The sequence below is a fragment of the Cryptosporidium sp. chipmunk genotype I genome, assembly GCF_004936735.1.
Source record: "Cryptosporidium sp. chipmunk genotype I strain 37763 chromosome Unknown contig_21, whole genome shotgun sequence".
In the NCBI taxonomy this organism is placed as follows: domain Eukaryota; phylum Apicomplexa; class Conoidasida; order Eucoccidiorida; family Cryptosporidiidae; genus Cryptosporidium; species Cryptosporidium sp. chipmunk genotype I.
The window spans coordinates 155319-179348 of record NW_027125625.1 but is presented as its reverse complement, the minus strand read 5'-3'; the positions used below and the strand labels follow the sequence as shown (position 1 = coordinate 179348).

The 24030-nt window shown below is 29.7% G+C and overlaps 10 protein-coding genes across 10 annotated transcripts; 5 read left to right on the top strand and 5 right to left on the bottom strand.

The window, feature by feature from the left end:
• Positions 1-42: 42 nt before the first annotated feature.
• Positions 43-957, bottom strand: ELE39_002053 (secreted low complexity with a signal peptide; the record flags this gene model as incomplete). The annotated part of the gene is made up of 1 exon (XM_067344903.1): positions 43-957. One exon carries the CDS (start codon positions 955-957, stop codon positions 43-45), a length of 915 nt encoding a protein of 304 aa, XP_067199337.1.
• Positions 958-1688: 731 nt separating this feature from the next.
• Positions 1689-2948, bottom strand: ELE39_002052 (swift like BRCT domain; the record flags this gene model as incomplete). Its single annotated transcript, XM_067344902.1, has 1 exon — positions 1689-2948. The coding sequence occupies one exon, from the start codon at positions 2946-2948 to the stop codon at positions 1689-1691; it is 1260 nt and encodes a 419-aa protein (XP_067199336.1).
• Positions 2949-3399: 451 nt separating this feature from the next.
• On the bottom strand, positions 3400-4851 carry ELE39_002051 (extracellular protein with 3 TSP1 domains and an EGF domain; the record flags this gene model as incomplete). Its single annotated transcript, XM_067344901.1, has 2 exons — positions 3400-4642; positions 4721-4851. 2 exons carry the CDS (start codon positions 4849-4851, stop codon positions 3400-3402), a joined length of 1374 nt encoding a protein of 457 aa, XP_067199335.1.
• A 616-nt stretch (positions 4852-5467) lies between these two features.
• ELE39_002050 (sporozoite cysteine-rich) lies at positions 5468-7481 on the top strand (the record flags this gene model as incomplete). Its single annotated transcript, XM_067344900.1, has 2 exons — positions 5468-6463; positions 6594-7481. The coding sequence occupies 2 exons, from the start codon at positions 5468-5470 to the stop codon at positions 7479-7481; spliced, it is 1884 nt and encodes a 627-aa protein (XP_067199334.1).
• Positions 7482-8232: 751 nt separating this feature from the next.
• Positions 8233-8994, top strand: ELE39_002049 (uncharacterized protein; the record flags this gene model as incomplete). Its single annotated transcript, XM_067344899.1, has 1 exon — positions 8233-8994. The coding sequence occupies one exon, from the start codon at positions 8233-8235 to the stop codon at positions 8992-8994; it is 762 nt and encodes a 253-aa protein (XP_067199333.1).
• A 585-nt stretch (positions 8995-9579) lies between these two features.
• ELE39_002048 (uncharacterized protein) lies at positions 9580-9798 on the top strand (the record flags this gene model as incomplete). The annotated part of the gene is made up of 1 exon (XM_067344898.1): positions 9580-9798. One exon carries the CDS (start codon positions 9580-9582, stop codon positions 9796-9798), a length of 219 nt encoding a protein of 72 aa, XP_067199332.1.
• A 1140-nt stretch (positions 9799-10938) lies between these two features.
• Positions 10939-13962, top strand: ELE39_002047 (uncharacterized protein; the record flags this gene model as incomplete). Its single annotated transcript, XM_067344897.1, has 1 exon — positions 10939-13962. The coding sequence occupies one exon, from the start codon at positions 10939-10941 to the stop codon at positions 13960-13962; it is 3024 nt and encodes a 1007-aa protein (XP_067199331.1).
• Positions 13963-14304: 342 nt separating this feature from the next.
• Positions 14305-15330, bottom strand: ELE39_002046 (phosphatase-1 regulatory subunit 7 alpha2; the record flags this gene model as incomplete). The annotated part of the gene is made up of 1 exon (XM_067344896.1): positions 14305-15330. One exon carries the CDS (start codon positions 15328-15330, stop codon positions 14305-14307), a length of 1026 nt encoding a protein of 341 aa, XP_067199330.1.
• A 398-nt stretch (positions 15331-15728) lies between these two features.
• Positions 15729-17084, bottom strand: ELE39_002045 (transcription factor with central bZIP transcription factor domain; the record flags this gene model as incomplete). The annotated part of the gene is made up of 1 exon (XM_067344895.1): positions 15729-17084. One exon carries the CDS (start codon positions 17082-17084, stop codon positions 15729-15731), a length of 1356 nt encoding a protein of 451 aa, XP_067199329.1.
• Positions 17085-18158: 1074 nt separating this feature from the next.
• On the top strand, positions 18159-23975 carry ELE39_002043 (14-3-3 domain containing; the record flags this gene model as incomplete). The annotated part of the gene is made up of 1 exon (XM_067344893.1): positions 18159-23975. One exon carries the CDS (start codon positions 18159-18161, stop codon positions 23973-23975), a length of 5817 nt encoding a protein of 1938 aa, XP_067199327.1.
• Positions 23976-24030: the final 55 nt, after the last annotated feature.

The following is a 24030-nucleotide window of genomic DNA, read 5'->3' as shown; positions in this document are numbered from 1 at the left end:
ATTCATATTAATTTCCATTTGGATTTTAATATTATTGAGATTTTAGTTATTCTTCTTTTTATGTAATTTTTCCAACTGTTTATCTAAAACGAGAATTTCTTCTGCCAAGTAACCCATTTGTTGATTAAGTAATTTATTCTCAAGCGTAGTAACATCTGATGGACTTTCAACCATCTTTACTTCATTTGCTCTAAGTTTATTTCTTAAATCTGTTATTATTGTATCCTTCTCATCAAGTAATTGATTAATCTGATTAATTTCTTCATCCAAAAGCTTCTTCTTCTTTCCTTTTAGTTTTTTATACTCTTTCATCTTAATCATATGTTCTTGAGTAGTTATCCAATTCTTACCACCTCTGCATTTAATAATCTCATTGATTGTCATCAATTGTGTTGGATCAGTCTCTGGTGCTTGTATTACGATAATTGGTGCAGTGTAATCAGAAACAATCTCAGACGGTTTTGATAGTGATTCAAGAAACTCACGAGATTTTGCTTTTGCCACCGATTTTAGACTCTTCTTCTTATCAGTAGAATCTACAGATTTTAAATTCTTTAATGTTTCACTTGCTCCTGTCATATCTGGTTTCAATACTGATTGAGTTATTTGTAATCCTTTTGCTGCATTTATACTTGCACCTACTGCCATTTCATTTACTACTTCCCCAACAGAATTTAAATCATTCTCCAAAATTGGCATATTTTTCAATATATCTTGTTGAACTGATGTGATTGACCTTATATCATATTTTGGATCTATTAATTCCGGAGCTGGAACAATTTCTTTTATGAATGTTTCAAATATATTTTGAATCCCTTTTGTTATTCCACTAAACATATTTCCAATTCCTGAAAATATTGATAATGGATTAAAAAACTGACTCTGAACCGTAGATGCTTGGACAAAAGTTATGGACAATAATCCAATAATTATTGAAATTATTATTTTCTTATTCATTTTTTCTTATTCTTCTTTCTGAATTTATTTATGTAGTAATTATTTTCACCATATATCTTTTATATAAATAGTACTTAATTTAATATTAAACTAAATACTAATTCAATCCTTCTTTTTACTTTCTTATTAATATCTTTCTTTTTCCTTTTAGTATTATCGTATTTTCCAATTAATTATTACTTTTTTTTTTAAATATATATAATATTTAAATATATATAAAAAAAATCTATATTCTTATTCAATGCTTTAAGAAGAAAAAATATATTTATCTACACATTTTTATTGTATGTATATTATACACGTCATTTTCAACATTTAACATGCATGCATGCATATTAATTTCATCCACATAAAAATAATTAACAATTATCCGTATACCGGTATGGGGGCGTCGGGAAGATTAAAAAAAAAAAAAGAAATGGGCAAATTTAAAAAAAAAAATGGAAAATGACAAAAATACATGTTGACATGTAATGCATGCAAGAAGAAAAATATGATAATTTATTCGAAATTGAATGATGGATAGTATAAATGGTAGATTGAGTAATAGTGATGAGGGGGGGGGGGGTTATTCCATTTTGATAATATTTTTGTTAGTGTTGACTTCTTGCTTAATTATAGAATCAAAAATAAAATCAATTGAATAAGTCTTTTGGTTTCTAAAGTTTAATAATAAAAAAAAATGAAAGAGGATTTAGTGAGCCCGTAAAATTTTATTTATTATATTAAACTTACTTGAATAATTTATTTGAGTCCAGTTGAGTTCCAATAAAGATTAGATTAGATTTGTCCTGAATCTTATTAGCTTTTTCTAATTGAATAATTTCAGCATTAGTTGAATTTAATAACCATGAAATTTCACTGATAGAAGGAACTTTTATATTTGGAGAGATAACAAACTTGTAATTAGTAAATATTGGAATATTATTTTGTGCTTTATAAATAGAATTTTTGAGAGAAAAATCAAACTTTTTCTCACCATCCAAGTCAGAAAGTAATTGATTCATACATAAATGATTGAATTCATTAAAATTCAAATTCTTATTTCTATTCGAATTCAATATATGCCTTAGTGTAATTGGAGATATTATGGGAAGACCTTTTGATATTGCCCACAAGAACTTCAACGTTCTTTTTATTGATGACGATACTACATGTGTAACTTGATCTGAGATAAATTCAAGGTCCTCAGAATCTATAGAAGTTATATTTGCTCTCTTGATTAACTCAATATCTTTACTCGTTGGAGTACATCCCGTCCATAATAATATGATCCTATCTGTATTATTACTTTTTAATGACGGTAAATTATTCATTTTTTCATCTTTTATATTCTTGGGAGATTTTCTCTTTGGTCTATTTGAAATTAAAGAATCATTTTCAATATCTTCATTCAATGTTGATGTTGATTCATTTTCTAGAGATTTTTTTTTATTTCTATCAAAATCAATATTTTCTATATGATTAAGTTTTGGATTTTCTTCCACGTTCTCTAGCTGTATTTGATGATCATTCTTCTCCTTATTTCCAATGCTATTCCTTTTCCATCTTGGTGTCTCAATTGACTCCATCAAATCATATCTTATTAATTTAGTTTTTAAATTACCAAAATATAAATCCTCTCCAGGAATTAATTCATATTTACAATTTGGCTTGATTTTATATTTCAAATTTTTTCGGAATGTACCAACATCGCTGTTATTATCTTCAACAAAAAATTCACCATGTTCAACATGTATTATTGCATGGTAATCTTCTTCATTACCAATTTTAGCATCTCTTTTTAATTTCGCATTTTTTGTTCGCTTTTTGGGTTTTTCACTCATTGGTTCGAAAACCGATCTTGTCGATCCACAAATATAATTCCTTCCTTCATTCAATGGAAAAGAATCAATAACAGATTTATATGTTTCATCAAATATTAATAAACAGCCAACTTCATCAATTTCTTCCCCGTTTTTTAATCCTTTTGGTTCACTCCTAATGTACATATTAGCTTTTATTTCCGAACTTGATTTCTTTATATTAAGATTTGAATAAGATAGTAAATTAATAATAATGGCAATAAGAATTGGAAGCAATTTAAATAAATTCGTACTATAATATTATTAAGCTGTTATTTACTAATTTTGTGGGATTTTTTTTGTTTTTATCAATCAAATTCCAAATTATTAATTTTGCCTTATTAATAATTCCACTAGATTATATATATATAACAGTTATTTGTCCTATACCGGCATTGGGTGGCGCCTGACCACATAAAATTTAATATTAAAGAAATTGCACACAAAAAGTCATGCAAAGAAAAATATTTAAGAAAAAAGTATAAAAATAACAAAAGTGAATGTTTGTATTTATATTATATATATATATATATATATGTTTGATTGATTGATTAATTTTTATAAATTAAAATTGTAAGAAGTCAGTACATTGTGGACATTAAAAAACACCTGAAATGTCAACGTTTTGATCAAATGCTGGTGCATACTGATTGAAGGCATACTCTTGGTTGTAAGTAACTGGCGTTTCAGTAATAGGTGCAGGCCTTGAAAGGAATGTACTCTTTACAATTGCTCCAATAACTATTTGTGTGGCAATGCAAACCACAAAATAAACCCACCAGCTATATTTCTTGTGTTCACAAAATTTGCCAAAGTAATCTTCAGTACATTCACAAGAAAATCCACTGTTTGGAATATCAATACAAGTTCCGCCATTATTGCAAATTTCAGCAGTTGAACAAGACTTTTCGCACTCCTGGAGTTGGCATGAAGCACGTTCTGTAATTTCATTTTCTGAGGGACACTGTACTCCACCAAGTTCTGATTGTGCTAAAATAATTCTATATCTCATCTTGGTACCTTTACCACAAGTAGAAGAACAAATACTCCAGGAAGTCCAGTTTGAGAGCCTACAATTTATTGGACAACTTTGTTCATTACAAGATTCTATATCTGTTTGATTATCTTCACACCTTCCTTTAATATCAGATTTCCAAATCAACTTTCTAGTTCGAGAACGAAATCCACCTTGACAGGTAACACTACAATCGCCCCAGGAAGACCAAGAAGAGTAAGTGCAATCATCACAAGATATGCTAGTGTTACATCCTTCATTTTCTATCAAGTTTGGACATGTTGTACCTTCAAAAGAAGCTGGCCTTAGGATTAATCTGGTTCTTGATCTTGTACCAATTTGGCAACTTGAACTACATTGGGACCAAGAACTCCATTCTGATACAATGCAGTCAACTTGTTCAGCTGAGAGATAGCCATCACTTGATTCCACTTTAATGCTGACTATTGGCTCATTTAGACATCTTTTCCAAAATAAAGATTCCGTATAACCTTGGTTAAAGGAAATTGAAATTCCATATTCTTGTCTCTGAAAGCTGATAACCCACTTATCAAAGAATGGCCATTTTTCGAATCTTGGAGAATGTTCTACTATAGATTTAAGCCTTCTCACAACTCTTCCTTCATAGGTACATTCTCTAACTACTGTAGTGAGCACTGGATAAACTGAAATGATCAATTCATATGAATCCTTTTTTGCTGTTGCAAATAATATTCGAAATCCATCACTGCTAATACTACCACCAGCTGAAAAAACTTGATTTAAAGGCCAAATATCATCATCTATTAATTCAATATCAGTATTTTGTTTAATATCATATCCAAAACTATTTTTTTTTTCAGGATTCAAGAAAATAATCAAATAAAGTTATCATTTTTTCCAGAGAAAATTAACTCAAACTTACGTATATGGATTGGTACATAATCGAGTTTCAGGCACACGAAAATCTGCGATTTGTGGACTTATTTTATTAAATCTTAAAAATAACAATAAACCAATTAATGTAATGCCATTAATAATATGGCAAGACAACATTGAGCATGAATTCTTTATTAAACTTTAATACCAGTTAATTACAATTATTCAAAAACATAAAGCTTATTTGTATAGATTAATGTTCTATCTTCCAACAATTCAAATAAATTATTATTAAATAACTACAATAATGACAAATTATAGATAAATTAAAATTTATCTATTATATTATTACATGGATCATATTTATATTAATATTAACATTTAATATTAATATATATATTAAATACAGCATTAATTATTATTTTAGAAATAAGTGGGGCAGGTTTTGGCGGGTTTTACGGTACCTATACCTAATATATAGTATTGAAATAAAAAACAAATGTAAATTGAACATGGAAAAAGAAGTTAATCATACTGTAAATCACACACAGAAAAATAAGAAAATTATATTAAAGATAAGATAAATTTTTAATATTGTTATTATTATTGAGACCATCATATTACTAAGAATTGTGGAATTAATATCAAGTTTAGTGTATTCTTGTGAACCAGTAAAAGTATTTTCTATAAAAAGTATTGAATTAATAAATGGACAGAAAAGGTACTTTTAATTGATTTGAAACATCAAGGGAAAATTTTAATTCAATGTATTAAAAATAAAGTTTAAAGGAAAATGTTAGCATTTAGACAATTTGATTTAAAGTTTATCAAGTTTAAAAGGATTGTATTTTTTATATTAATAAATTATATTTTTATATTTAACACTTTAAAGATTAATTCTCTGCCTCCAAGTTTTAATTGGAAAAAAGCATGGAAAGATATAACAAGTGAAGGTCTAGCATATACATTTAATTCAAATAAATTACCATGGTATTCTGGAGTATCTTTTAGGATTTTGGGTAAATTTAACGCAGAGAAAGATAAAGAGACTTTGGTAACAATTCAGAATGGTGATTTATACCATTGTAAGTTGATTATAAATTTTGAAACACAAACAGTCGATGTGGAATCTACAGGATATACTGCTGAAGAGAAATGGTCCAGATCTTATGCTTACTTTCCATTTCCATATAAGCCAAAATTGATGGATATTGATTTGGTGGTTGAGAAGTTAAGATGGCCTGGAGGGTTTTACTTTTATATTTCGGGAAGTGGACCATATTATCCTTGTCACAGTATAGTGTATTCAAATGTGAATAAATTAACTTTTGGGAATGGGCTGGATAACTTTAGCAACTATAAAATTACAAGAAACATTCCTCTGGCAGATCCTTTTAGAAGGACTTATTTTTGGGATGAATTTCAGCAAAGATATTATTTTGATGATGAAAATCTGTATTATGTAAATAGTACAGGAATTGATGAAAAATCTGGAGTACCTAACGGTGATAGAATTCCAAAACATTATAAGTCTTGGCCAGAGGAGCTGGAAATACATGTATATTCAGCAAGTATGTATCCAGTTAATGATCAAAAGTATGGATGGGGAGGTTCAGTAGCAGTATTTACAAGTGATCAGAGCCAGTTTTATTATAGAATGAATGGATTCTTCTCAATTTTGTCAGGCAATTCATATTGTTTAAATTCGGGTGTGATATTAAGTGGAACAGGTTATACAGTCAGTGGAGATTATCCTTTTGATTTTGATAATCCAGGGCAACCTTTCAATGTAAGTTTACCTTGATAATGATTACTAAGATAATAGGCCTATTTTGAGGAAGGAAGGGACTGGCCTAGAGACTTATATGAATTCCAAACTTTTGAAATTAACTTTTTTATGTTTTTTCTTTTTTTTATAGACGATATTGATTAACAAGAAGTTTGGAGTTGACGTATTTGTAAGAGAGTCATTATGGTCATTAGGGACCATATTTCATTGTGGAGTACATTCATATACACCAGATGCAGTAGGATTAATTTATCCAAATGAAGCGGGAGTTTATTCGACTACAAGGTTTGCAATATCTACATTGGATTGTGAGTATTCTCAATGGTCATCATGGCTTCCTTGTTCAAGTACTTGCAATGGAGGCACGACTTATAGGTGGAGGTATCCATTAAATGAGGTTATGGCAGGAGGGTTGGAATGTACTATAACTTCTCAGACATCTTCTTGTAATTCAGATGTGGAGTGTTTGACCTGTGGGTTCACAGAGTGGGGAAATTGGTCTCCCTGCTCAGCTTCTTGTGACGGTGGGTTTACAACCAGAACTAGAGAATTAACTCATTCTGCTCCTGGTTGTGATTCTTTGCTTAAGGAGACATCTCAATGTAATGTTTCTCCATGCCCAATTGACTGCGCTCTTTCCTACTGGTCACCTTGGACTGCCTGCTCAAGGTTTTTATGTGAAGGAACCAAATCAAGGTATAGAGTAATTGTAAGGGAGGCAAAGAATGGAGGTACAGCATGCCCATTGTCTAATCAGTTAAAACAGGTTGTAGAATGCACTGATGCATGCGAAGGAGTTTGTGAAACTCAGGTAGAGCCAATATGTCAGAATAGTGGCGAATGCTTTAGTATAGGCACTGATGGATACTATTGTAAATGCGCAGAAGGTTTTTATGGCAGGAATTGTACAATATCTTCCGATAATAAGTTTAATATCATTCTAGGTACATCTTCTGGACTAGGTATTGGACTACTGGTAGTACTATTTATATTATTACTAAGTAGATCACGTAATTGATAATACCCGTTATAATTATATATATGAAATGGTGGCTTATAATTTCTGTATATGACCTTTTAGAATCTTAAACAGATTGATTGTAACCTAATATACCTAAAGAACATATTATAGTTAGAAAGGTTATTACGATAAATGTAATAACCTCGCTAGTAATTTTATTTCAGTCTTAGCAGATCAACATGCCATACATTAGCCTGTATTGTTCCTTTATTTGTTTCAAATCAATATGAGGTTAAATGTTGGGAACTCCCCACGTAATTACTTTTTTCTTTTTATAATAAAAAAAAAATGATTACATGCAGTTAATTATTGCTCAGAATAAAACAAAAATGTTTGGGCGGGAAATGCCTGACTTAATTATAATTAGAAGGGAATGGGCTAGTCAAAAAAGAAAGGGCGGAAATATATCAATAGGAGGAAAATGGGTTTTAGGGAATTTTAAAGGATTTGAATTTGTGTGAAGTTGTTGTAGTTAGTTAAATTGGGAGACTTTGGCAATAAAAGAGAGGGTATAGGAATATATATTTATTTTTAAAAAGTATTTATTAATAATTTTTTGGTAAAAGAGGGGAGAATCTGAAAATTTTATATGGAAACCTTCTAAAGCTCGTGCTCGAAAATAAGTAAAAAAAATGATTTGGAGAAATTTAATAGAGTTGGATTGTTAGAAACAAAAATAGAATAAAAGAAAAAGAATACTAGAAGTCAATTTAAATTCAAGTATTATATTAGTTTTACCAAGAGCAAAATGTCATACACAAATAATGCAAATCAAATAGTATGCCAATGTGGAAAACAAGATAGATTACTACCGGTTTTGCCTCAAAGTTCAAATAGTAGAATGATGAAAATGATGCAACAGCCAGGATGTGGTTGTATGACACCGTCATCATTATCTAATAGTCAGAATTACTACATTGATAATCAGTCAAACGTTTCAAGTTGTTTGTATTGCCAAAGAATTCAACATTGTTGTATTTGTGATTTCTCAAGAAGAACAGGAACAGGAATGATAAACCAAGGTAATATGTTTTGTTCTTGTTGTACATGCCCAATACAACAGCTCTCATGCCAATGCGGAACAAATTATTTAAACATTCAACATTCAAATCCAGCGACTCCTCAACAAACACAAATTACGGAAATTGTAAATTCCAATAGCGGAAACACGGGTGGAAATGGAGTTAGTAATGGACTTGATAGTACGGTACCAAGCACTTTATCCCCAGGAGGTGTGTTAGTATCAACGAATTTGAATTCAGTGCAAAATCAAGGACAACAAATTACAACTCAATCTGAATTGAGTCTCAAAAGCACCTCGGTTAATCCTGAGATGATTAACATCGCCTTGTCAGGCCAAACTCCAGAGAGTCTCTCTATTTCTATTGACTCTAGAGGTGTCATTACACTCGGGGTTAATAATCATCCAGCTCCTGTTTCTAACGTACCTACTACCTCCAACGAGGAGAGCAGAAATAGGATTAGAAACGCTTTAGGTGATAGGCACTAAGCAGAGATTCAACGCTGTGTGTGTTTTGATATTCCATAGTCACTTCCATTTTTTAGAATTTTTAATTATTCTACAAAACTCGTTCTTTTTTTATTCTTTTTATTCACACAAATTCGAGTTGGCGCCTATGCATTCCAAGGGCGTAATAGAATAATAACTCCGTATAAAAAGAAAAAAAGTAACTAGACTGGCTAGTTTTGGCGCCAAAACTTGGTTAGAAGATTATATTTTTATAAAGGAATTGCAGTAGAGTAATTTTGAAAAGACTTTTACACAATTAGTGTGAGAGTAAGCGGTTGGATATTTCCAGCTTTGGATTTGAATAATTTATTTCTTCAAACAGATTCTGTTGGAAGCCCTGCGGAATTTGAGTCAGCCTAATCCAAACCAAGTTAAGCAAGCAAAGCCAAGCCAAGACAAGACAAGCAAACCAGACCAATATAAATAAGCTATACCATTCAGGCAATTTTGAGTGAGTTTTCTAATCCAAGAAACCCTATTATTGTTATTTCTAAACTTTAAAGGGAGGACCGAAAAACAAAATAATAGTAATAATAAAAAAAACAAGTTTCTGTAAGTATAAATATGCTCACTCGCCCAGGAACTCTGATTGAGCTAAAAATTCAGGACATCAACGATTTAAAAGAGAGAATTAAAAATAAGGCAAAACTACTACAAGAAAATGAGGATTTGAATCCTATACAGACTAGTCCCAATATGAACTCCCAGGAAAATAACTCCAGAATCTTAACTTCTCAACAATCTAATAGTATCTCATCAAACAATAATAATGCTCATAATTAACTATTTAACTACTGTTTTTCTATAGTAATTGTATTTCCGATTTTGGCGGGGAATGCCTTTATAACCTTATAGAATTTGGGTGAAAACCACAAAATAAAATATTTATGAGAGGAGTAAAAAAGAAATGATAGTGGTAGCTTCACCCTCTTTTTATTTGCTAAATATTATTCTAATGTTAATTGTACCAAAAATTTATTAATGTATATTGAGAATGATTGTTCAATCTTCCAATTTCTATTCTTTATTCTTTTCAATACTCCTCTACCCCCACACCCCGCCTCTTTATAACATGCAAAGAAATTAATTGGTTAAGTTCCCGCCAAAACAGCCATCTGTCTATTAAAGACTTTTTGTGTGTACGTAAAGCAGGAATGCAGGATGGGGGTAAAAAAGGCAATACATGGGTTTACAGCAATTTCTTGGTTTTTTTCTTAATCTTCTTTTATTTGGAAAAGAGCAATTGATATTAAACAAGTAATTTGAGAGAGGAGAAAAAAGGTTGGCAAATACATTATAAATATATAAATTATATATTATATTGTATTTTATTAGGATAATGCATATTTAAATGTAATGTTCAGGTAAATCTGGAAATTTCTCTTTTCTTTACATGCAAAATATTTTTGAATATAGTGTTTTCTAGAGGATTTGGAAGCTGAAGCTAATACAAAAAAGAAGTATTAAGGTGCTGCTTTTTACTTTTTAGAGGACGTATAAACAAACTTGAGTACTTTGCAGGATTGAAGCCGACGAAATAAACTAATTAGTTAAAGATCAGTTATTTATGGGATAATATTTATCGATAGCATTGGGTAATAACATTAAATAGACAAGAAATTTGGCCTAAAACAACGAAGAGAGTGAAAAAAGAAAAGTGTCGAGGTTTTTTTAGGATAATATAACATAAAATAAAATTGAGAAAAATATTTATGTATATTTGAGGATAATATTAGCAAGAAAGAAAGAGAAATTAAAGGATTAATACAATTTGAAAAGAATATAGAGACATAATATTCGCTTGACCGTCTTGATATCTATTCAAACCTCTGATTATTGTTGTTAGTATTAATCCCCCTCCCTTTCCCACCGATAAATATAAATAGGGAAAACAATATATTCATTAGGAAAAGACAGTATAAAATGGACATGTCCGATTTTGCCTTCAAAGATGGAGGAAAAAGACCCATAGTAAAAACTATCCCAGGAAGCAGTGGTTCAACAGGATCTCCTTCTATATTTGGTACTGGTGCTAATGGAGGAGGGTCACGTGCTCCAATGCCAAAATTCAATGGAGGATCAGGTACCTCCCCAAGATCAAGTATAACTCCTTTATCACCACAAAGATCTTCATCTTTTAGAAGAAATACATCCTTAAGTGGAAACAACATTGGTATTGATTCAAAGGCAAATAATTTGTTTGGAATGAATAAGCCAACTAAAGTTTCTCCAAAAAATCTGAATGGATCAAAGCATTCAACAAAGAACTCTTCCTCAGTTATGGTTAAGGCAAAGCCAGCAACATTAGCAACTGAAAATACATACAATACTACTAATCCTGCTCCCCTTTTAGTGAAAAAGATTTCAACAGATAAAGAAGTAAATTCAGCTCAACCTTCTCCCAGAAAGTCTTTAAGATTACAGTCAGATTACAACAAAGATGAGGATTTGAATGGGCACGGCAATAATAATAATCATCTATATCTTCATCAAAACAATGAGAGTGAAAGAAGACATCCAACTAATGACGAGTTAAGATTATTCAGTGTTCCCCCAGCCAAGTCTGATGAGAGGAAGAACATTGTTGCAAAGAAATTTCCATCAAGGGGTAGGGATTTAACAGAAAGTGCATTTCCACATTCAAATAAGCCAGGAGAAAAGAGGACTTCAACTTCTCTTTATAGTAAAGGAGGAGGGTCTGGACTAGGAGGGACTGAAATGATTAATGGGATGGAGGTGATTATACCTTTTGATGAGGATCAAGAGAGGAAGGCTGAGAATGACAAGTTTAATAATAGTAATAGCTTGAACAGAGGTGATTCCTTCTCCTCCTTATCTGGAAATAAAGCTGTGGTTGATATTCCAAATCCAAATGATACAAGACCAAGAAATTCAATTTTAAATAATAAGATTGTTCCAAAACATAAAAGCCCAGCTCCAGTTGTAGTACCGGTTCCAGTTCCAGTTCCAGTTCCAGGTCAAGTTCCAGGCCAAGTTTCAGTTCCAGTTCCAGTTCAGGCTCCAGTTCAGGCTCCAGTTCAGGCTCCAGTTCAAGTTCAAACAAGATTATCATCCAACGGAAGCATCAGTAGAGCCAGTGGAATGAATAATTTGAGACGATCAATTTCCAAGAAGAAGGGATTCTCAACAATTGTAGAGGCCATGGTAAACATAGATCCAGAAGAAAATGATGAGAATAACAGGAATCAAGCAGTTGTTTTAGGGGGAGGAGTTCCAATAGTTTTGGCTGCTAATAATAATTTATTGGGAGTGACTGATGGGTTACCAGAACTAACAAGTCATAGAGTATCGGAATCTCAGGTTGTAGATTATGATGAAGAGCTTGCAAACGAAGGTAAGGCTGTAGGAAGAACCAGCGTACAGATGGTAAAGATGGATGAAATCCAAAACCAACAACAAAAGCTCAAAAATTCCACCAGTCTTGAACATGGAAATACATTCAAACTTGATGAACATGGACTTACTGGACATCTTAAATGGCTTTATGGAGAGGAAACTCAAATTGATATAGCTGTTGGACCTTATGCAAAAGACCTTCCTTTAGATGCTGTTAAAGTGGATAAATCATATCATGTTAGTGAATTAGACCCAATTTCTCAAACTAAAATTGCTTCTAAATTCAGAAAATGGGTAAATCCAATACATGGAAGAATATTTGTAGTCTTGACAACATCATTTGCTCTAGTTGGTGTTTTCTTCCAATCTCTCATTTACAATCGTCTTAATAAGTGGGAAAATGCTAATTGTGGTGGCGTATATGTTGAATCTTTCAGTATGAACTCTATGCTTGGTCCTTGTTCTAAGACTTTAAGTGCTCTTGGAGGTTTGGTTGTTAATGAATTAAGGCAAGGCGAAATAGTTCGTATGTTTTGGGCAATGTGGATGCATACAGGATTTATACATATTGGATTTAATGTAATATCTCAAGCTCAATTAGGATATATGATTGAACCAGATTGGGGTATTTTACGTTTCTTCTTATTATTCTTCTTATCAGGTGTTGGTGGAAATCTGGCAGTAGCGGTAATTTCTCCCTGCTCACTGACAGTTGGAAGTTCTGGTGGTTTATTTGGAATCACAGCAGCTTCAATTCCATATACTTTTGAAAATTGGGATAATCTTCCTGCTCCAATGTTTATGTTCATATTTAGTTTATTTTCACTCATTATTGGTATGGTATTATCATTTACAGGGGTAACAAATCCATGGGCGCATATTGGTGGTTTTGTAGTTGGTATACTTTATACATTTGCTACAATGAAAGCTTGTAAGGGTTGTTCTCCTGAAGATAGATTGGATAGGTATAATAGAATGGCAGCCCTTCCTCTATTTAGACTTTTTATGAAGCAAGATAAAGAATGGATTAATCGTCAACTTGAAGAGAAGAAGAGAAGAAAGATTGAAAAAAGAAATGCCAAAATCGCTGAACAATGGAGAAAGAACCAACGTGTTAAGAAGAATGCTTTAATTAAACAGATGAAGATTGAGCAAATCCAAGGAGAAATTACTGATAGTCTTGGCTTAATTGTAGATGATAATGGAATAAAAAGACGTACAGATTTAACAATTTTAATTGATCGTACTCCTGCTGAAAAAGTACAAATAAAGACCAAAATTAAAGTATATTTAAAGAATCGTATTAAAAGTATTCGTGAAAAGAAGTTATTATGGACTTTTAGAATCTTGTCAGGAATTCTACTTTTGTTTTACTTTGTTATTGGTTGGCTTGGTACTTTCTATCCTCCATTATACTGGCCAAATCCAATTGGTGTAATTTCTTTCTCTGAAGGTGCCACAATGTGTGGATGTTGTTATGTTGATAGTGTATACACATGTGGTAGTAATCCAGATTTTATCAAATGGTGTGAAAGTCAAGGATCAGCTGCTCAGCCAAAGAGAACTGTATTTGGGTATGAATTTTCCTGATTTAGAAGGAAGAAAAGATAAAAAAACAACAGCTTTGGCTGATATTAATCTCCCTTCCATTTCTTTTCCTTTCCTTATTTAAGAAATAACCTCTCAATATTCCATTTGTAATAAGCTAGAAAAAGGAGGAAGAGGGGATGATTAAGGTATAATGAGGATTTAGGATTGAGTATTGGATGATTGATTCTCAAGTAGTTTTTAAAGTTAATTTTTAAATAATAAATATTTTAGACTGATTGGACTTTAATTAAACATGCTTGTTTTTTTATTTTATTTTTTTTTTAATGAAAATTGAATTAAATTGTCTTAGTTTCGACTTGAATTGATGAATATAAATAAGTTTTAAGAAGATTGAAGGAAATGGATTTCTCCACTTCGATTGATTGGAATTGCATCTAGTTGAGTAATCCAAGGTAAAATTTTAATAACAGTTAGTCTGTATGCAGGGCCTAACTGATTCTGAATAGGATTTCTTTCCAAATATAATGTTTGAAGGTTTCTTAAGTTTCTTAAAAGTTCAAGCTGTTTAATATCATAAATCTCGTTATCATTAATCCAAAGTTCTTCTAAAGAGTCAATATTGGAAATAGCTTCCAAGTTTTGAATTTGATTTCCACTCAAATCCAATACTTTTAAATTCTTAAAAGGGGAAAAGTAGTCTTTATCCGGACTAATTAACTGGTTATCACTCAAATACAATTCTTGGACATTACTAACATTTTTAGAGAAATTAATAGACCAATTCACAATACGGTTGCTCTGTAAACTTATTATTTTGATGTTTTGAAATAACGGGATATCATCCAAAGTGGTGATTTTATTTTTCCCAAGCCAAAGCTCCTCTAACTCACTCAAATGATCAATATTCTCAATAATTCTGATATCATTACTTCCAAGTTCTAACAATCTCAATTCTTTATTATTATTTAATCCTCGAATAGTTTTAATCCTGTTATTTGTAACAAAAAGCTTTTTAAGCTTTTTTTGATTCTCAAGATTCTCTAGCTTTTTTATCCGATTAAACGACAAATCTAAAACCTCCAAATTAACCAATTTCTCCAAATTTTCAATTTTTCTTATTTTGTTCTGGTAAAGCTCCAAAATCCTTAGCTCTATTAATTCTTCCAGATTCTTGATTTTTCTTATATGGTTTGAAATCAACATCAGGGATCTTAGCTTCTTGCATCTTGATAAATTCTCAATTTCACCAATTCTTCCACATTGTATGTTAATTTCTTCATCATCATCATATACAGGATGGTCTATCCCAATTCTCAAACTTTTTATTGGCTCCTCTTGTTCCTCTCCTTCACTATCTTTAGCCATATTTTGTAAATTATCTTGTTTTATTTCTTCCTCAGGATTCATATATTACTGAGGTAAAAGGTAATTCTTGGGAATAAATTCTAAAACAATTATTTATAAATTCCGAACCGAATGAAAATTTGGAGAGACCAACATTAAATTCTTTTATAATTAAGACATTAAAAAAGTTATTTCCCTTATTATATTCTTTTTTTCCTTAATATTCATTAATTTTAATTATTTATTTTAATTAAACTAATGTTTATCTCACCGCTTTTTAATTTTATTGTTTAATTTTTCCACATTACGTAGTAATATTAGTAGCATTGTAAAAGCTTAAAGATTAAATATATTCCAACAACCTGGTTGCATATTAAGAAGGAAAATGAGCATTTTTTCTTGATCTCAATTTCTTCTTTCTTTCCATTTCACTCTATTCCAGGTAACCTATATATCAAGAATTATTTGCTACTTATGAGCATGTCTTCGACAAAATTACTTTGTTTGTTCCATGTAACAACTCCCCCGACCCCCCCAACTCCCCCAACACCAACACCTCCAATCCAAGGCAATACATCAATATTGGGATGTATTGTTAACTGATTACATAAGTTACCATTTCTAACAATATTATTATTGTTAACAGTTGGATGATTACCACTATTAGCATTAACATGACCTGTATCGCATATGGAATTCCATATACCAATATTTGAGTACTCATCAACAGGAACAAAATCGAAGCCGCAATCAATTTCCTGACTTTTAACTCCAATATTATCTATCTTAGTCTTACTTTTTTCATTTAGTAAATTATCATTACAAATAATATTGTGATGATTAATTTCTGTATCTTCATTTCCAAGACTATTTCTGTTGTTAACGCCATTATTAATGTTATCAATCCTTTTACTTGCGATAATATTTCCACTGATATTACTTAGTTGAGTATTCATATTATAATTAGTAAATCTATATCCATTTTTAATATGTGAAAGCATCCCTTCTTGTTCAAGTATAGCTAGCTGTTTAGCTCTAAGTTCTTGTAATTCGTTGGTCAATTCAACAATCCTTGCTCTTAAAGACATATTTTCCTGTATTAAATTTTGTCTTTCAATTTTTTGTTTATCTCTATGTTTTTGAGCTGATTGCCTATTTCTAATCATTTGTAATATCTTCTTTTGCATGGAGTGTGGCATAGAATTAAACTCCTCAGAATTTGTATCAATCAAAGAAGTGAATTTAAATGAGCTCGAGTTGTAATTCCTTGTATTTGGCTCATCATTTGCTATATTAATTACATTCTTTTGATGGTTTATTTCCATTTCCATTTTAGATGATATATTTCTAGAAGATGATGGAATCCTTCTCATTTTTTTCCTTTTGCTACTACTTAGCCTTTGTATGACAAGATCATCTATAGTTTGGCCAATTGGTGATTTGGTATTATTTGGAATAATTTTCTCATTTTCATGATTCATTATCATGTAGCTTTCTTTATTCACTCCCATCATATTCTTACCCATATCAATACTATTATTTCCCGAATCGTATATCATTTCTCCCATTACTTCACTACTTCTTGGTGAGCTTAATGTATTATTTGTGGATATTGAAGCTCTGTAACTATTTCTATGTCTTAAATTATGTTGATGATTAAGGTGATCATTATGTTGGTGATTTGGATGGCTGCTTTCATCACTTGTATATGGAGGAGATATTAATTTCCCATTCAATTCACTATCATAGTCCAGTATTTGACTGGAATTCTCATCTAAATATTTATGCTTTTTTGGCGTCATGTTTTGATTACTCATCTTTATTTAATTATTTGTATATATTTATACATGTGTATATGTATAAATATATATTTAGTATTGTTAATTAATTAATTAAAAAGTATACGTTAATTTTATTTTTTCATTCAAACCCAATTTTACTTTATTCCCATAAACTTTGCTGCAGCAAATTTTATTAATTAATATAATCCAAGTTCTGATTTAACTCAGATTTTAATAGGCTTGAATACACATAGATATTTCTCTTAATTAAAATTTATTTAATTATTTTAAAAAAATAGATTAAATAATAATAATAATAATAATAATAGTATTTTTGTTTATATCTGCAAAATTGTAGTAATTATTTTTCTTTCTGTTTTTATTGCTTTAATTAAATAATAAATTATTCCAATTTTTCTTTAATCGTTTCTTTGCCAAATATTTGTTAATTTATTATTACTACTTTTATTATTATTATTATTATTATTAATATATTTGTAATAATTTTCTCTCAAAGAAAAAAAAAATTAATTCTGTTTTTTCTTCCAAATGTAAAACTCTTAAATTAAAAAAAAACACGTGTTCTGCATGCATCTGCATAAATTTTGTGCATGCTATCAAACACAAATTTTTTCCACATGTATTGTTTTTGATACCGGTGTTAATATTCATGTGGACAAAAAAACATTGCAATATGATAAGTGAAGAAAATTAATGTAAATATTAAAAAGCGAACAATAAATATAATAATAAAGAATTATTTAGGCTTAAGATTTGAATGATATTAATTAACAAGTTAATCAACAGATTTTCAAAGAAGGAACAAATTTTTTTCCCTCAAGTGGGAAATATGCTAAATTTAAATATTTCCTTTCAATGTAAATATTGACATGTTATTTTGCTGGGTGTATTTTGGCCATAAAGGTGAGTACCCCACAGAAAGTACATGTAAAAAAAAAGCGGGAGAAGAAAATTGAATAATATACTGCAAATATATTTAAAAGAAAAAAAAGTATTAAAGTGGCAGAGAATATAGGTCTAGAAATAATAGAATTTGGTGGATGGGAAAGAGAAGGCTCTCTGTGATTTGAATCTCCAAAGGAAAAAAGTATGAGTAAGAGACATACTCAAAGGATCGAAGTTGTTGCAAATTTAGACAAAAATAAAAAAAATGTTGACTTGAATAGTAATTTATCGGCTAGAAGGTTGTTAACTGGAAATAGTGCTTCAAGACGAGTTTTGGGAAGCGGAAAGAGGAATTCAGTTCCAAGATTAAATAGTTTATCTTTGGAGGAATTTGATTTAGAGAATGAGGAATTTGATTGTTGGGAATATTATTCAAAGATAGAAAAAGGTTTAATTGACGTTAATAATGAAATTGAAGATATAATCATTGATAATTCAAAGCTTGAAAGTTATGTAAAGTTATTTAATGTTTTTTACTCTAGTTTAACTTCAGGAAATGGTAGTTATTTGAATGAAATGTCAGATTATTGGGAAAGTTTATTAAAGAATTTGGAGGAAGCTTCTGAAATGAATAAATCAGTCTTTGAAAGATTAATAAAATCATTTATTGGGAGACTTTTTATTAATATAAGTTCTTTTAATGATGCTAAATGCTATTATTCAGCTATGATTTATTTAATTATTTCAATTTTACCAAATAGACCTCAGGTTATAACCACTATTAGACCATTCATTATTAGAAAGATAATTAGAATGATTAATGAAAGCCAAATAAAGAAACAATTTTCTCAGAATAAACAGACAAAGAAGAGTAAAGCATCTACGAGTAGGAAGAAAAAATCAAGAAATAGTGACAAATCTAATTCTGATTCTGAAGAGAAAGAAAATGACTTTTCTGGAATCGAAAAAATACGATTCAATTCTAAAAGTAGTAATGGGTATGATAATAAAGATGGTCCCAGTACACTTGATAATAGCCGTGAAAACAGCTATTTTGAACAAGATCAGGGGAATATCGGACCAGATGCAAGCTTAATTCTCCAGCTTAAATTATTAAGTTGTATTATTGTGTTTTGCAAATATTTGGATATTTCTAATAACCTTGCTCAAACAGGTCTCGAAGGTTTGAACGAACTAATTGAAGGTATGTCAGACCTGTTAGTATATAATGATAATTTTCCCAAAACCAGTCAATTCATTAATGAAATTTCAAACTTAACTGTGATAATTTCAAGAATGAATGATTACTTAATCAATAATTCACCAGAAATAACTTCATTCTTACAAGAGAAAGGTGATTATAATATTTCACGAATAATTACTATTGGAATTGTACTTTTATTTATTAATATTGGTGGAAATAGATACATTAAAGTACTATCTATTAATGGAGATATTATTCAAAGATTTAGAACTATAAGAATAGAGAACAGACATTTTGAAATTGTCATATATTCATCAATCATTCTTTTGAGAAAAATGATACCATTAACTCTGCTAGGAAGCGAAAACTCTTTAACAAATAATATTGCTTCTTCTTCAAATATTGGTTCCAAGACTCAGACTCAAACTCAGACTTTGTTAATTCAAAAAATATTCAATTTAATTAAAGAAATTACAACATTGTTTCCAGAGCTTTCTCACCCCAATATATTATTTATCATTAACAAGATTATTGAAATTCAATACGGAGTTTTCTCCAATAAAGAAAAGAACTTAAAAAAAGAATCTTTCCACAATAGAAAATCGAAAAAAAAGAGTAAACATTTAAAAAAAGGTGATGAAGAAGAAGATGATGATTATGATGGTGAATTTCAAGATCAAGATCAAGAAGAATTATCGATAGAAGAAGAGAAATTATTCATTGAGGAAGCTGAGGAAATTGAAAACTTCAAGAGTGATGGGGAAATTGAACAGATTGGTGGCGTAAAACTTTTGGAGGAACTAAAGAAGAGAATTTCTGACTTAAGAGACAGTGAGTTTTATTACATTGATAATGTAATTTTTAGGTGTTTCCTAGATAATTACAATTGCTCTGAAAATGATATCTTTTTGAATGATCCAATTTTGGGATATATTTTTTCGGTCTATTTGTTATTAAGTGAAAAATCGGAAGCAAGACAAAATGTTTTGGAGCAAATACATATCAGTTTGATTCCAACTTTAGTTGAAGTAACTGAAACAAAAAATTCAACAAAAATGTTGCTATTTGATATTTTGAAACAAACTCTATTCAATTCTGAAAAGAATCCTGTTGGTGGTATTAAAGAAGTTAACTCTTTCATTTCATTCTTGTCTAATTACAAAATTGAGTATAATATTAATACAATAAAAGAAATCGATCATGAAATTACCCAAAAAATGAGTGCATTTCCATTCAAGTTTCCACAATTATTATATAGAAGAATTATCTCAATTCTACCAATTATGTTCCATTCTTCCAAACCAAATTACAGAATTATTGCTATTGATATAGCTGGATATATATTACAACTTCGTTCTTCCATTGAATTGTTATCTGTCTTCATTCAAAATATTTCATCCAAATTGCCGTTAAATGAACTAAATTCTAAAAATAAATCCAAGATGAACGTTATTGATAGACAAATCATTGTCTTTAGTAGAATGCTTTCAATTATATTTGAGATTTTTCAAGATAATATTAACTTAATTGTTCCTAGTGAACAATTGCAATCTCCTGGAAATACTAGAAGTAATGGTGATTTGGATTTAAGAAGTGAAGTTATCATCAATAATTCTTCAAGACGCAATAGTAGTGCTAGACAAAGTATTGAGTGGTCTGGAATAACTATGGATAACAAGCAAGAAAACTTTACGGCAGTTCTTAACTTTGCTCAAGGAGAAATGGCTATTCAACTTTATAATTTGCTAATTTTATTATTGGAAAGAAGCAAAGACATTTCCCCAAATATAAGAATAAAATCAGTTACAATGATTTCAGCAATAGTCTTTTCAGCTTGTGATATTTACCAATTATTAAATGAAGAAATGGCTAAAGTTATCATTGGGGGACTTTCCATTTTACTTGGAGATTTTGGAGTTAATCATACTGGTAATCATTATTGTTATCATTCAAAGTATAACAATGCATTAATTCCTTTTGTTCAGTTAATTCTCGGATGTATTTCTGATGAAAAAGCTATTTGTAGGAAAGGTTCCCTAATATTATGGGATTCACTATTCCTGTACTTAAAGTTGAAAAAAGCTCAAATTCCAACTCTTAAAAAATACATACTCACTTTATTTAAAAACACATTAACTGACTCATCTATTCTCGTTAGAAGACATTCAATTCAGAGTTTACACACTTTATATAGTCATTCTCCTCAATTGAAGTGGGTATCTAATTTGTGGATAAATTATGGATTACCAACGATTATGGATACTGAAAATTTTATGGTCGATAAAATTACAGAATTATGCTATAATATGCTATTAGAGCAAATTAAAAAGTTAACTGAATATATTAATGAATATAACGCAACTAAGATTAATATTAATGACTACATTAGAGAAATAAAACAAGAATATCTATTTTCTTGGGTATCTTTAAAAAGTCAAAAGGAAAATCAAATACAAATCATTAATTTACATAGGATATGTATTCGGAATATATTAAGAAAGTATCCTTTGGTGTTACAGCCTTTAATCCAGTTTTTAAATATATTCATTGAATTCTTTACCCAGTTTTTGCAATTTAATAGTTTGGAAAGACAAGAAAATAACCAGGATAATAATTCCAATAATAATAACAATAACAGTAATCAAAGTGATAAATTTGAGTTTCCAGATTTACCTTTTGTTATCATTGAGGAGATATACATATACATAAACCAAAATAATGTAAATCAAACACAAAAGGACAATATCTTTGTTATGACTCAGAGAATATATGATATTATGACTGAATACATTGTAGGGGAGGAGAAAGAAACCAATCCAATAATAATTATGGTAATTTCAGAAAATAATTTGCTAACGATATTAAATTCTTTGTTTGAAATCTTCAAGCTATTTTTAACTACATACTTTAACAGTAGAAAAAATACAAACATACTCACGAGTCCTGATAAAGTAAAGCTGATTTCTTTATATGAGAAGATTATTTTTATGAAACCGTTATTCTATTCAAGATTGACAAAAACCTTGATTATTTATCAATATCCAGCCCAATTATTATCATTGTCTGGAAATAAATGCAATTTACTCAAAAAAATCATTTATTCATCATCTCTTTCAACCATAATTTATATTTTGTACTTATGGGATGAATTAAATGCAGAAAAAGATGATTCCAAAAAGAAGAATAAACAAGCAAGTTTGATGAATTTTGTTAATTCTCTATTTAATTTAGGAGGTATTTCACACGAAGAAGTTAATTCCGAGTTCAAGGATTGCATAATTCCAAATATCAAAAGTGAAATTAAGTGTATTGAAGCTATTTACTTAAGCTCGCTGATCTTACTTTCGAGCCAACTTAAGGGTGGAAACCATGAAATGCTTAATATAAGAATTTTAGGAGAACTCTTTCTTCTAAATTATACAATTACAAATATGAATATGAATAACTCTAAGAAAGTAGATGAAGTCTCTCTTCTAGATTCAATTGATTCAAAAAATATAGAAAAATTAGTTCCTTATTTGGAGGAGTTATATAAAAAATTTAAAACAAAACATTTTGAGAGGAAAAGAAACGGAGAATCAATTTTGAACTTGGAATCAAATTTAAGTATTTTAATTTTGGCTCTTGGAAAAGCAAGCTATTCTACTAGTAATATAGCCAAGAAAGTAATAATGCAGTACATGGTTACAGAATTACAGGATTCAAATGCCCCTCTTTCTATAAGAAACAATATACTAATAATACTTCATGATCTTTATATTTTACATACACCTTTAGTTGATCCTCATTTGATAAGTATGTTTAGTATAATAGTGAAAGAAAGGAAACGAGTAAATGAAGAATCTAAAGATTTGAACTTAATACTTAGAAAGCAATCACTTTTACTGCTTTCTGATTTGATTGGACAAGGTTATATTAAGTTAAGGGGGTCATATTTACTTAGATTACTTCATTCACTAGTAGATAGAGATAATAATATCAGAAATATTGCGCATGGAATATTTGAAAGAATTTTATTAAAGACAAATACATCAATTTTGGTACAAAATTTTATTGAGATTTTATGCTATTTAAACAATTGGATTGATCATCCAAGTATTAAATCTTGGAATTTACGAGAAAAGATGGTTTCTACAAAACATTACTCTGGTTCAACTGAAGATTTTGATGAAAATGAAAAACAGTATATATTAAAATTTATATTTAACCATTTAAGTGATAAACAAAAGCATGAAACTATTACAAGAATTGTACATGATTTTCTTGCTCTTTTTATTGATCAAAGCAGTGTTGTAACATTACCAGAATCTTATGAACATAATAATGGAAAGACTTTAAAAGACGCTTTGAGTTTACTATATTCCTCAGATTTATGTATATATCATAAATATTCAAAAAGATCTTATATTGGAGGAGTGAATAGCAGTAATAATAATAGTAATAATAATAATAATAACTCCAGATCTTCTTCAAAACTGCAAGTTGAAAACTATTTATTTGAAAGCAATCAATTAGATACGACAAATATTACAGAATCAGCATTTGGAAAAGAAACCGATACTTATTATGATGGAAATAAGACAGGAACAGCAAATATGTTAAAAGAATTAATTCAAGCTAGTTTAGCTATTGATATTATTCCTACTCTATTATCTCTTAAACACTTAATGAAACAATCATGCTCACCATTTATCAAAGATATTCACAAATGTATTGGAGAACTTTTGAAAGACTATAGAAATAACCTTTCTAGTATTATTCAGGATACCACATTAATTAAAGAGCTGGAATACGACTTTAAAATGGGATATATATAAAGTTTTTAAACAATATAACCACATTTTTTTTGAATAAAAAGAACTAGTATATTAA